The following is a 14,413-nucleotide window of genomic DNA, read 5'->3' as shown; positions in this document are numbered from 1 at the left end:
TATACAGCCCAGGAAACAAAATCTTGATAATTTATTTTTCATTTATATGCACAATAAGTCATTCGTGCATTAAAAATGATATACCACCTCTCCAAAGGAAAGGGCTAGCTCAAAGCGAGAACAAGCCTTCAGATCACAAAGCAGTGACCCTTCTGAAACTTATCTAGCGCGTCATCTTTTATCTTCGGCTTTGACAGTATAGGTGACAGAATCATAGAGCATTTTTATGTTACCAGAGTCATGAATAGGGTTCACAGCCAGAAACATGAAAAGCCTTTGATAACAGTGGAAGAGTTGGAAGCAAAAGGACATGCGCTACCCAGAATCACTGCTTGCAGCTATTATATGCAGTTCACCTTGCACAAAGACCTGGAACCCTTAATGCTCTCAGTGACAGTGTATTGTGATTCAATATTTTCTGTGTGCACTTTAGTGCATCCCATCTAATTCCTATAAATGACCCGCAGAATCCACCTCTATTACAGAAAATGGGGCCATCTGGGAACTTGAGAAGCTTTTAAAACTACATCCTGTCGTTGCTATTACTAAAATCTTTCAGTTTTCCACAATACATTTTTGCAAGTTTGAATCCTACTCTAACAGCACACCTTAACCATCTGGATCTCTGAGCAGTGACTGACCTGAAAAGACCGAAGATCAGTGTAAAACCTTGCTCTCTACTGTCTTCCCTGCTGTATTATAATTGTTGCGCATTGACCAGTTGTACAGATGCTTGATTCCAACCCAGTGATGCTCCTGTTCTTTAAATAACTAATAATAATAATAATAATAATAATAATAATAATAAAAATAAAAAAAACTTTATTTTATATAGCGCCTTTAAAGGTGGCTTCTCAAAGCGCTTTACAGGATGACAATAACAATAAATAAGATGATTTCACAAGACAGGACACAATTATAATTACAACAATACAACAATAACAATAGAGGAGACCGTGGAAGGTGGTATTAAGAAGAGCAGAGGGGTGAAGAATGGAACCAGTTAAGTAAAGGCTTTTCTGAAGAAGGTTTTGAGTCTAGATTTGAAGGACTTTAGAGAAGGTGACTCTCTAATATCCTTGGGCAAGGAGTTCCAGAGCTTGGGGGCATAGCAGGAGAAGGCCCTGTCGCCCATACAATGTAGACGGGCTTGGGGGACAGTAAGGAGGGCAGAATTTGAAGAGCGGAGGTTGCGAGGTGGGGAGTAGGGCGATAAAAGTTCAGACAGGTATTGAGGTGCCAAGCCATGTAAAGCCTTGTAGGTGAGCATGAGGATTTTAAAGTCTACGCGGAATTTGACCGGAAGCCAGTGCAAGGACTCCAGGATAGGAGTAATGTGAACACTTGCACTAGACCTGGTCAGGATTCTGGCTGCTGAATTTTGGACATACTGCAGCTTGTTCAGAGTAGATTTAGATACCCCAGGGAGTAGAGCATTGCAGTAGTCAATTCGAGAGAATACAAATATGTTGATCAGCTTTTCAGCCACAGTTAATGATAGCATAGATAACTGTTGGTACTTAGGTTTTCAGTTTAAAGTCTTAGTTAACAGGTCATACCACACACCATTCCTCTCCCTGACTTCTTTAACCATAAATTCACAAAGTAGAAACAACAGAAAACAAGAGAGAGAAAAGCATACTCAAAAGAGAAAGGATAATGCAAATCAATTTGTTGACATTATAATCCTCTAATAATATGTCGACGGTCGACCGTTAGAAATATAAGGGAAGAAAATTTAATTTTAGGGAAGCGAAATTAGACTAAATGAAAAGTGCATTATCCTTTCTCGGAGACCGCAAAATGCGTAACAACTTATTCGAAGAATATTTGCAAAGAAAATCCTCAGCGAGATCAATCTGCCATGAAAGACGCTTTAAAAAATGATCAACTGCTTACACACTATTTTTTCGAAGATAAACACCCTTGTTCATAAATCAGAAAAGGAGACATTGTTTACATCAAAGTCCCATGCACAACAAAGGTGTTGTACAGTGTTTTCTACATAATCTGTTCTAAGACGATTTCGACAAACATTTGTATACTGTACAGTAAGTAAAAAATGTAGCTCTGTGATTAGAAAGTCATATTTCCAAACATCTGTATTTAAAACTGTTATACTTCGCGGTCTCATTTTAAACATTCATTGCCGCGAATTGAAGATGATGTTATGCTAAAAATGCGAATTATAACGTTTCCCTTTTAGCCTGTACTTTAAAAGCTATACATTGTTTTTCTCTGTTAAGGCCAATTATACGTTGTTTTCAGAACACCATTTTTTGTTCTTCAAGACATATCTATATATATATATTCAAGATATTTTAAAATGAAATAATTTATATATTACTAACCTAATTCAGATTTTATCCACACTGGCAGGCGTTTTACACTTGCATAGGTAAGAAAAATAAAAAATATCTGAAAAGCGGCCCGTTATGTGCTTGTACACTATTAAAAGATTGAGTTTTTAGCATGCTTAGTTCGTACTTACACATCTGTAGTCGTCAGAATCTGTATTAAACAGAGTGCAGCGACTGCTATTGTTCATCCTGACCGTAAAGTATTGATTTCCCATGGTAAACTACAATTTAATTGAAATGTTTTCATGGTAAGAATCACTCATCATGTGTAGCTACAATATACACTCACTTCCTACAGCGCGTGAAGAAGGACAAAAATGTTTACAAGACGGCGACCGCAGAATACAAAATCGCAGATCAGTTTTTAAATTATGTAGGCTAATTTATTTTTTGCAATATCTTTGCTCAAGGTAGCGATCCTGAATCAGACATCGTCATCGCTATTTCAAAACAAAATAATACAAAAACATTTTTTTTTGTTTCAGAAGAGGAATTGCTTGGAGTCAAAATGATTTTCATTGTAACATTTAGATTATATATATATATTTCTGAAGCTCTTTGATGTACACAGATGTTTATGGTGAATCTTCTGGCGTGAACACATATCTAACAGGAAATTACCCCATCACTGCGGTTTAACACTTGCTTTATAAAAAACATGCTCTAACTTACAGGTAACAACTCAGAACAATATCTTACCAAAATATTTATTGCTTTCCTTTCATTTTTTGTACTCTAGTTATGATTTAAAATGACAAAAGTATGATTAATAATAATTTTGAGTCATTTTATTACTTGCAAATCCAAAGACGATGTACATAATGCATAAAAAACAATAAACAATAATACAAGACAAACTTTAAGACAGTCAAGCACAGGCCTCAATTAAAAACGTTAATTTTAAGTTTAGATTTAAAAACAAGTGTAGACATGAAGGAGCTCAGGGATGAACACAGCCAGATTAGTCAGAGCCTTATAAATCAGTAACAAGATCTTGAATATGTGACTTTACGGGCAACCAAAGTAGAGACTTGAGAGTAGGAGTAACGTCCTGCCAGGGTCTGCTGTGAGTTAGTGACCAGGCTGCAGTGTTCTAGACATATTGCAACTTACTGAGCAGAGCGTTATGAACCCAAAGATCGAAGAGTTGTAGAAATCAAGCCTTGATGTTATAACAGCATGAATCAGTCACTCAGCACTGGACATTGACAGAAATAGCCTAATGCGGCCAGTATATATAAAATAAAAAAGAGGTCTTAACTAAATGATATTTTTCAGATAGGGCTCAAATGACAGGAGGGGATCGAAAAAAACTCCCAAATTCTGGGCTGACACCTGAATGGGGAAGCCATATGCCATTACTGTGAAAATCTCCAGGTTCCAGACCTGTACTACCCACCTGAAACATTTCTGTTTTGTCACTATTTAGCTTCAAAGAATTAGGTCAACCATCAACCAGAGCTTAATGTCACATAAACAAGTGATATGTGACGGAGGCAGGATATAAGAAGGGGAAGAGATTTTAATGTAGATCTGTGTATTCTGTGCAGAACTATGAAATTGAAGAGCATGCTTGTGTATGATCTGACTGAGAGGAAGCACATAAATAATAAAAAAACAGGAGGAACTGTGCGGAATTATGAGGACCTAATGAAACTAATAATAAGTCAAATTATGATTGTACCTTATGAAGCCATTTGATGCCATTGGTTGTCTAACGATCAGGCACTCAGGACCTGAGTCTAACGTCAGATTAAAAGGATTCAAAGGCATCTCCCAGTCACATACTGGGGCATTTGTGTAGAACATCTAGGACATTGCATATCCTCCCTCTCCCTTTGGGCACGTTTCCCAGTGTTATGTTACATTTTACTTCCACAGTCCAAAGACATGCTGTCTACATTAACTGGCATCTCTAAATGGTCCCCTGTACATGTATGTACGTGAATATGTTTGTGATCTGTTACAGATTTGTCCTGTCCAAGATATACTGTATCCTGCATTTTCCATTTTCTGCAAAGTTAGACAACAGCTTTTTGGACTAGGTCCAAGAACCGCATATTTGACTAAATCAAGGGTCCCCAGTCCAGGTCCTGGACAGTCAGTGTATCTGTGTATACAGGTTTTCAGTCCTGATGGGCTCATAACAAGCAGAATCAGCTCATTGTTGGTTTAACCGGACCAATGTAGCAACTGTCATCTCTACAGGTGCTGGGTCCATAAAGAGACCTAGAAACCTCGAAGAAACACCAGCTCTGAGGTTCAAGAACTGGAGCCCCCTGGACTGTGCAGTTTTGAAAATGGAGAAATGGTTCAGATGGAAGAGTGCCACCTACAGGTACACAAGCATTATTTACAGCAGGAGCACGATTTTCCTCAGAGGTATGCCAATGTCTTATTAAACAGGTCTAGCTTTCCTCACCTCCCAAGAGTTTATGAGATCATGTTAAAAGGTGGTAATACTGACATCATTAGCAGTGTCATTAGTGAAGCAGGAAAAGAGCACGCTGAAGACTAATGAGAGATCATGCACTTTTGTAAACATTCGATGAAGAAAAAGTTCTACACCATATAGCAAAAATAGCAGAAGGACATTGCTCATTGGTACTGTTTAACATTTCTGAAAGCTCTGTGCTTTCACCTTCATGCCTGACCTCTCTCGGGGCTCTTCCTTTTGAATGCCAGTCTGTGTCAGATGTGAGAACATCTGTTCTTATCTTCATGTTCCTGGAGTTCAGCTTCACTTATGTCACTGGTGAACACCACTTCCTTAAGCGGGGAATAGCCTAACCATCTGCTGAAAGGAAAGAATTGTTTCATTACTCATACTGTATATAGATAGATAGGAAACACCAGTGATAAGTGTCTTCTCCATAGACAGAATTTAATTTTAAAATTTGGCTCAATCTGCATTACATCTGCAGTTGCATTAGCACAATTAAAACACGATCCAGCAAAATGTACAATAGGTGAGTAATTTGAACAAGAACACATATATGGAAGAGGAATATCAGGGTCTTTGGCGAATCTTAACAAACTGTTTACTTATTCTGTATGAAAGTGGTTTCCACTTAGGAGAAATCCGCTTTTGTTTAGTTTTCATTTATTCTCCTGCACTCTACTGGATAAATGTTTTAAAACTTTTTTCATGTATTTAAATGTCCTGAAGACTTTGGTCAAGTCTCAGCTTGATTTGCATCAGAAGAGACTGAAAACACACCATACTTGGATGTGGACAAGTAAAAAAGGCTGTTGCTCTACAGAGCACTATTCATTTGTCCATCCCTTTCCTGACTGCTGTATTCAGTATGGAATCATGGGGGAGCTGAAGCCTATCCTGGCAGGCAGAGAGTACAAGGTGGGATATACAGTATCCTGGTCAGGATACCAGCCTGTCCCAGGGCACACAGACACAGACACACAGACACACACTCTCACTAGGGCCAGTTTTCTCAGAAGCCAATTAACCTGCCAGTATGTGTTTTGACTGTGGGTGGAAACCAGAACCCCCAGAAACACACGTGAACATACAAACTCCATGCAGAGAGAGCACCCTGGGAACTGAGCCCCAAAGCTGCAAGACAACTATGCTAACCACTTTCCACCATGATTCCTTCACAGAACTGTCTGCTTCCCACTTAGTCACTGAAACGCCTTTGTGATGTCAGAACAGCTTTTTTTCTAGAGGGGAAAAAAAACTTTAAAATGTCATCTTGATAGTTCAATTTGTTAAGGTAGCTCATAAATCAGAGCCAGGATATATCTTGTTGTCCTTCTCTGGCACTTGTGAGTGTCCTTGGTATGATGTGGTGATCAGAAACAAATACAGAATGCAACTAGATTGGGCATACTAGATTGCTTCATAATAACCATTGCTGATTTGCATTCCAACTTCTCAGACATATGCTTTTGTATGTTTCGTAATATGCATAAACCATTTGATTGTTTACACATTTCTTCCACAAAATATAAAGATGCTGCCAGAGTTCGATCTGTTGTAAGACCTTAAATCATTGACTTGAGCTGGTCTTTTTTGCCTTTTTACTTGTAGTTTTGTCTTAATTGGTGGAATACTGATGGAACCTGCATTAAGGTAATGCTGAGAGTATAAACGGTATATGAAAAAAATGCATACAGCAGTATTTTTAATACTTATTTTAATGTACCCTGCATCTTTTAAAGGTCATCATAATCTCAGGGTGTTTTTATGAATCACAAAGAAGTAATGATTTCAATACTCACTTTCTGCCTTAAAACCATCCTTCACCATTTTTAAAATCCTCATTCTCGGCATGGATATTATCTAATAACCTCATATTTTCACCTTATTTATTCCTAGGTAATGCATCTCTGAACACAAAGGTGGAGTGAATTGAGTGCTGAATGAAATGCATTTTAACAGATGGCCTTTTAGAGGAATTTGACAACAACATTTTTATTATTATTATTTTACTCTGTGCATCTTTCGTCTATATATGGCTCACAATAAAACTGGATTTGCAATATGACAAATTTACACCACAAAAAGTCAATTTCCTGTATACACTTATTTTAAGCTGGGAATGTACATATAAAACACTTCATTGGGGAGTTTTATTGGACAGGAATAATAACCTTCTTGTTTTCTAAAAAAATAAGGTAAACAACATTAGTTAAACACATAGTTAAACGAAACAGTTTTTTGTGAATCTTGGTTGAAAGGTTAACTGTAGAGACCACAGTCCTGTTTATCTCTGCATTATTGGTAACTGAAATCAAAATGTCATTCTTTTTTTAGCCAACAGCGATATCACCCTGTAACTCACAACTGGCAACCCACAGAAGCTCAGCAGGCGTGGCCACTACATGGCTAAGGTTGCTGCTGGAAGACGTGTTAGTGGGGCCAGTAGGGGCTCTCACTCTGCGTTCTGTGTGGGTCTTAATGCCCCAGTATAGCGATGGAAACACGATACTGGAAAAAGGCGCCGTCCTTCGCATGAGACAAGGTCTCAGAGGTCCGTGCTTTCTGTGGCCATTAAAAATGCCAGGGTGTTTCTTGAAAAGAATAGGGGTATAATCCTGGTGTCCTGCCCAAGTTTCCCCCTAGCCTTTACTAATCATGGCCTCCTGATAATCCCCATCTATGAATGTACTAGTGCACTGGCTGCCATCCATCATCCAGGTTGGGGCTGCACATTGGTGGTGGTAGTGGGATTCCCCATTACCTATAAAGAACTTAAGAGTGTCCAGAAAAGCACTGTAAGTGTAAGGAATTGTTATCAATTATTATTTTAAAACCTTTTAAATCATACAATTTGTTTAAGGTATTTGTTTAAAGTCATGACAGTGCCAAAACATGAAGGTTGGATAATGTTTGACTGCAGCAGACAGATTTCCTTATACCGATGCCAGAGTTTGTCAGTAATAAAAAACAAACAAACAAATAAATAAAAAAATATTCACAGCATCTTGCACTTTTTTTTCAGTGACATCTGCTAAAAAACTGTGGGCTTGTGGGCCAAGAGGAAATATACGTTCTAAGCATTGCATTGCACTGAAGGCAGCACAATGATTAATGACCACATTGAAGCAGACTCCTGCCCACACCAGCTGTAGTGCATGTTGGCATGCTCAGCTGTACAGGAGAATCAGTCCACTTCTTACGTACGATGAGATAAACACAACCCATTACTTTCAGTTCCTTGGAGAAACCTAAAACAAGACACAACGTATGTCATTTTCCTTCCTCTAACATTCCTCTGTCTTCACAATAACTATTGCAATTATGGAGGTGGCCAAATGCCTTTAGAATTGAAATGCTTTGAAAAGGGTGCTAAAGTGATCCTGGGCTGGAAAAACTGGCAGAATCTGCCAGCCAGTCTCCCTTTGCATTTTAAGGAGGCGCCAATGTGCTTTTCATTAAAAAGAGCCTTTGGGAAGGCTTGGGAGCTGACACTCTGCTGGATGCAGTCCTGTTGGTCACCTTCCAGGGTAATTCAGAGAGACAACATGATTCTTCTAAAATCAGAACAGTGCTAGAAACTGATGATCATGGAAAAAACAGTTTAACTCACACTCAGTCCCCCTTCTTTGAAATTTAAACTCTTAAATACTTGTGAGCCAATAATATTTCTGTCCAATACTATCCTGACCCAGGATACAAACAATCCTCAAATAAAACAGTGTATAGTTTTCAACTTGCAAATAATGTATTATGCTACAGGAAATCTGAACTGTGCTCCCTAGGGTCTGGAGTCCCACAGGTTTTCTGTGTCTCCTTAAGCTTTAAACAGCTCTTCATCTGGGGGAGGTGTCAAATTGATCCAATTAAGGTTTAACTGATACATTTTATCTCTTCTCCACAGACTAAAGCTGTTGACAATTTAAAGAGGAAGAAAAAGCTGCTGGATTCCAGATGCCAAGGTCTCGAGTGGGAAACTTCTGAACTATGGGAGTAGATTATGATTTGCAAGGAATGCAATTATACTGCACTGGCCACAGCTGCGTGGGGTGCTCAAGAGTACTAGCAGTCCATGTGGGATCCACAGCATGACTGGAAGGTGAAATAATTCTTTATTAAATTTTAAGTTGAATAATTTGAGTAGTATTCTCAATTTATGCAAGTATATTATCTAGCTAACCAAATCAGAGGAGGGGGAGGATTCCTGTCCATTCTTTGCCTCAGCAGCATTTATTCTAACAATATCCTGGCATTGACATTCTATAACTATGAAAGCGTTAAAAACTTTTATTCCCCTACTAGCTATGTTTTCATCTTTCAGAATTTGCTGTAGCTTTCAAAAAACTAAATCCTTCTGCTTCTCGTGTGATCGTATATAAATGGATTGTGACATACATCAATATGTGATCGGGCATAAAGGTGTACACATTATTTTGGCCTGTTGTTTTGAATGGCATATAATTTAACTGGTCAGTCATCCAAGTGGTAGAGAAAAAAATTGATATTCAATCAATCAATTGAACATATTGGGTTTTATTCTACACTTAAGAGTAAAAGTTGGGGTTTTAACCCTGGTGTCCTGGCTAGATTTCACTCTGGACTTGCTCTTTAAATGTATCTCTCCTCCCCGTTGATTCAATTGGTGGACAGTTTCTCACTTCTCGATCTGCTGAAGTGAGGTTCCTTGCACATAGGTGGGTGTCCACATCAAGGCGGCTCAACTTGATAAGATCAGATAAGATCACTGTATTGGCCATATACAATTTCTTGCATTAGAAATGTGTCTTTTTGCATTCCCCAACTTGCTCTCCATGAGACACACAGACAGGTAGAGAGGCTTGGGGTCAGAACGCAGGGTCTGCCATTTATACAGCACCCCTGGAGCACTAGGGGTTAAGGGACTTGATCAGGGGCCCAACGGAGTAGGATTCCTCTGCTGGCCATGGGATACGAACCGGCAACCTTCCAGCAAAAGGCTCAGATCCTTAGCGACAGATTGCTGCTTTGTAGCCAAAACACACTGCCATAGCTCCTTAATTGAACCTGTCAAAATAGGGAATTTGCTACTTGAAAGACATATGTGTGTTTAAAAACTTTCTGGCCTTTTTTTACATTTATTTTTCCAATGTAATAAGCCTTTTTATGTTGTGTAATCATGTTAATTGAAAACCACAGGTATTGCATTTTGAAGCAGTAACAATGTCAATATGGATTATTCTTTCAGAAAAGAGAAAGGTGTGCCCACTTTGGTCCATTACAGAAAATGAGAAAAGACCGAGGGGGCTGTGGTGCTCCTTGTGAAGAAATATACACGCGAAACAGAGTTCCTGGGATGGTCAGACAGTTGTGTCAGCGCTGAAACTGCAGTTTGTAACTTTGCCCAGAACTGACTGGCCAGGCCACAACACAGAAACTCCCTCTGATTAAGCACTAGTTAAGGCCAAGTACAGATTAGAGAAGAACTTCCATCTCATTATAGTAGCTTGGCAAAACCTGCTAATCTAACACAACTAAGGATGGTAGGGCCAGAGTAAAACTGCACCTACAGTACATAGCTAAAAAAAAGTTGGATCTCTAAATAACTAAAAACTAGGGATTCTGCCCCCTTTTTCCTATTAGTAAGTACAATGTGTTGCAATTTATTATACAAATCCTCTTATCCCTCTGTACTCATACTTTCACTAAAGCAAATTCAGGTATTTTCCCCCAATAGACTAAGGGGAGCTTTTCTTCTGTGGTGGAATTCCAGCCACGTTCCTTTCAAGACAGGAGAACTTTCCAGAACTTTCCTGCCAGAAGGCAGGCCAAAGAGTGTGAGAAAGTGTAAGTCACTGAGACAATGGGTAGGTCAAACCAGCTGAACCTGTCAGGGTTCCTGCGGGACTAACATTCCACTCAAGTTTCAGTCATTCCAGCAGGCCTGACGCAGACGTTCAGGCACGACAAACACTCGCCGATGGCAGAGGCACAATACTTACAATGTGCTGAATGAGACACACCCCCCACAGGGGGAAAAATAGAGTCATACGATTCCTGTTGTTTTTTCGTATAGGTGGAAATTGCATTTTGTGTTTCAAGAGAGCGACACAAACATCCATCCATCCATTTTCTAATCTGTTTTATCCAGCACAGAGTCACGGGGGTGGGGGTGGGGGTGGGGGACGGAGCCTATTTCGGCAAGCAATGGGTGCAAGGCAGGATACACCCTGGAGGGGATGCCAGTCTATTTCAAGGCACTCAGACCAGGGACAATTTTCCCAGAAGCCAATCAACCTACCAGCACATCTCTGAACTGTTGGACGAAACCCATTCAAACACAGGGAGAACATACAAACTCCAGGCAGATAGCACTCCTGCAGAGCCCTAGCTTGCACCACTATGCCGCCTATAAAAACATGAACCTACCAAATATTAATAAGACTCTGTAATGCCTTAGATGATGGAAACTTACATCCCCTTAGCTAAAATCCTATTATAGAGGTTCAATGACCTCCTACGTCACACCCAGAGGTATTTTGCTGGAACTATTTTCTGGTATGAATACAAGCAGCTGCCTTGAAACGATGTCTAATTAATCTTTGTAACTAGTCTTTTTATTTTTTTTACATCATGATTATATAATATTCAAAATCCACAATGACCATAAACGTCTTTGGCCACATTTATTTACCTGTACACTTCAGCGTCCATCTGAACCGTTACTCAAAGCAAAGTTCAGTTCCTTCTGGACACATTTGAAGTGACTCTGATAAATATTTACACCGCAAAGGAAACGGTGGGATTTTTAAATGGCGATTCAGCTGCCGAAATCATTCCGGGTTTCCTGCAGCCTCTGTTGTTCCTTCAGTTCTGTACCTTTCACATTCATCCCCGTATTTTCATTCAGCCCCTTGCGTTGGACTCGCCCTTTCTTAGTCACCTAGACAAAACTTAACTTCCTGGAAATATGAGTATTTTCAGTGAACAATATCCTCGCAATGTAAACATGAGATTCAAAAATCTTTATTTTCTGTACATTATCTTTACAGAATGTAAAAAAATAATAAAGAAAACGATAAAGATTTTTGTCTTAACATACAACACCACGTGGAATCCGTCATTACTCCATACAGCTACATAGAATAGTCAGTTGATTCCATACAGTTTATACATCACTGGCCCATACGAGTCATCGGCGTTGCATTTGAGGCCTCATGTGCTCAGTTAGGTACAGCATGTGCTACGACAGCCCGCAAAGTGCGTCAGAGCGCCTTTCGACTAGTCTTCATTGCACTGCCTTCCCGTATCGGGAACACAATAAAATAACTTTTGCGTCCGGGCGCTTAAATAAAATTCTGAGACAACGTAACAAACGTAAAATGTTAAACTTTTTTTTTTATACAGACAGTTCGCGTTTTCAAGAAATACATTAGCAGAAACAGTAACAGCGGTAGTGCAATCAGCCATAAAACAAGATGCTATCTTTCCACCAAGCGAACTAGTACAGAACAACCCCACGCCTAAGAAGTCAACTTTATTTTTCTTTCCGGAGCTTTAAAAAAAAATAGGTTACCCAAACCACCCCCCGAAAAAAGCCCTAATCTGCCTTTCTTCCTTGGGCTCTGCTGATCCGTTCGACCGAACTTCATCCGCCGTCTTGTCAAACCCAGTTGCTGGGTTCGGCTCACAGGCAGCACCAGCGAGACAGAAAGGTGGCCGGCTGAGGCGCCTAGTGGCCCCAGCTCCCGATGCCTATCTCCTGCTTGTATCTGTTGGTGAGGGTGTTCGCTTTCCTCGTCAGCTTGGACAGAACCGTGTGCAGTCCGCTCAGGTGGAAGTGAAACATTTTCTGCAGGTCCTCCTCCTCTTCCTCGGGCTCGATCCTGGAGAGGTCCAGCGCGGAGGCGCCCAGCTTGTCCTTTTTCCTCTCCTCCCCCTGCAGGACCCCCCACTCGATATCATTCCGGATGGACTTCAGGAGGACGTAGTAGCTGTACATGTCCCGGTCCGAGAAATAGCCCGCCGCCCCGGGGCTGCCTGTCCTGAGGGAGTTGTTCACCTCGTCCTTCTCCTCGTACTCCAGAGGCACGTCTCTCAGGAGGCTGGGCACCATCACAGTCTGGTCCATGTTGTTCACCGCGCCGATGAACCGGTTCATGGCATTGAACAGCGAGTGCTTCTGATTGTAGGAATCTGCGATCTGCATCATCTCGACGGGAATTCGCTTATTTTCACCCTTCTTGACAGCCGCTGTGGGATACGAGCTGATCCGGCGATAGGGAAGGCAGCTTCAACGCGAACCGCACGCAGCCGCCCTTCAGCTATGATTATAAGCGCCTTAGCCTTTTGTTCTTCCTCTGTGCGCTTAAGTGCTCTCCGCTAATGCTGTTTAATCATCTGCTTGGATTCAAACCAGCGCTGTAGTAGGGTTTTTTTTTTTATTTATGTGACAACTCAGTGAAGGGTATTTTGTGCTGCGGCTGTTTGGCTTTTATTTTATTTTACTCCAATCGGATCGCGCCTTTAGTGGGGTTGAATTTTGGGGGGTTACGGTGGAGTTCGTTTGTCTCTTGGTTCTGTCAGCCCCCCCACCTCCAACGGGGAAAAAAAAAATCACCACTTGATAATATTTCCTTTTCCACAGCTGCGTCGGGCTTGCCTGCTGGTGATGGTGACGTGAAACGAGGCGATGGCGCTCCAGCTGTCCGGCTTGGCCTTGTCGGTAATTTCAGTCTCTTCTCTAGAAACAAAACCCTTATCCTCCCTGGGAAACAGGTACCCTTTGGCAGCTTGCAGCCGGATCCCAGTCAATGACCTGAAATAACACAGAATGGGTTAGTCGTGTTTAACTCTTGAAAGCCCTTCCTCTGTGCAGGCACACAGGATCTGGTAACTATCACTGGGTGCCGGCTGGGCTTTGTAAAGAAAGGTTTTACATATTTGGGTGTGACACAGCACTTCCTCGTCTGCCTGTACTATTTTCCCCGCTTGTTAAACCGATCCTATGATGCAATACCCTCCTGTTCGCAATTAACCCACGTTGTGTGTATAATGTAGAAAGGTATCGGCAATTACTTAAATGCAATCTTTAAACAGCTAGCCCTTTAATATTATGCAGCAAATGATGGGTTCAGGTCGTAAATCTCTCAGCAGCGCGATATTATTTAGGCATTTCAAACGCTGTGGGTTAGGCAAGTAAATTCGTGCCAGACATACACACATCCTGCAGTGCTGGGCGGCCAACTACAAAGCTAAATATTAAAAGACTGAAAAACACATCTCGGAAACGGATTAGACACCACACGCCTTTTTTAAAAAACAAAAACTAAAAAACGTCCGGATCCGAGTGAAGAAACCAAATTTTAAAAACCGTCTAAGCGGAAACATGAAGGTTAGTTAAGCCGTCGCAAGCACACACACACATTCACATCTGTAATAATGTATAATTAGCTTACAGTTCAGTGTTTCAGGGTGTGATACATTGGGTTCTCCGTGTAGTATCCCAGAACAGATTTCAGCTATTTTTTTTTTATTTTTCAAAGAACTTTATCAAGGCTACAATACGCCTAAATAGCATCAGGGAGGACCCAGGACTCAGTCACGGACAATGCGGTACAGGCACTCGCGTAACTGA

The 14,413-nt window shown here is 40.7% G+C and overlaps 2 protein-coding genes and 1 long non-coding RNA gene across 7 annotated transcripts in view; 1 reads left to right on the top strand and 2 right to left on the bottom strand.

Moving 5' to 3' along the window:
- LOC102692777 (uncharacterized) overlaps positions 1-2,655 on the bottom strand; it is a 148,853-nt gene extending 146,198 nt beyond the window's left edge. For 3 of the 5 annotated variants that reach the window (XM_015364383.2, XM_069178868.1, XM_015364385.2), the window contains exon 1: positions 2,492-2,655. In XM_015364383.2, coding sequence (XP_015219869.1) covers positions 2,492-2,575 — 84 coding nt within the window. In that variant the 5' untranslated portion in view covers positions 2,576-2,655. Of the gene's footprint in view, positions 1-2,351; positions 2,472-2,491 lie in introns of those variants that run through there. The other 2 variants (XM_069178870.1, XM_015364384.2) reach the window with 2 other exon arrangements.
- A 1,918-nt stretch (positions 2,656-4,573) lies between these two features.
- LOC107079520 (uncharacterized) lies at positions 4,574-8,936 on the top strand. The gene is made up of 2 exons (XR_001480463.2): positions 4,574-4,742; positions 8,705-8,936. It is a non-coding gene; the product is annotated as an uncharacterized lncRNA (long non-coding RNA).
- Positions 8,937-11,786: 2,850 nt separating this feature from the next.
- LOC102692507 (mid1-interacting protein 1-B) lies at positions 11,787-14,413 on the bottom strand. Its single transcript, XM_015363999.2, has 2 exons — positions 14,235-14,413; positions 11,787-13,594 (listed from the first exon to the last, which is right to left on the bottom strand). The coding sequence occupies exon 2, from the start codon at positions 12,986-12,988 to the stop codon at positions 12,509-12,511; it is 480 nt and encodes a 159-aa protein (XP_015219485.1). The 5' UTR covers positions 12,989-13,594; positions 14,235-14,413; the 3' UTR covers positions 11,787-12,508.

This window comes from Lepisosteus oculatus, chromosome 15 (genome assembly GCF_040954835.1).
Source record: "Lepisosteus oculatus isolate fLepOcu1 chromosome 15, fLepOcu1.hap2, whole genome shotgun sequence".
Classification (NCBI taxonomy): domain Eukaryota; kingdom Metazoa; phylum Chordata; class Actinopteri; order Semionotiformes; family Lepisosteidae; genus Lepisosteus; species Lepisosteus oculatus.
The sequence above is the reverse complement of the archived record's forward strand: the minus strand, read 5'-3'. Positions and strand labels throughout refer to the sequence as shown.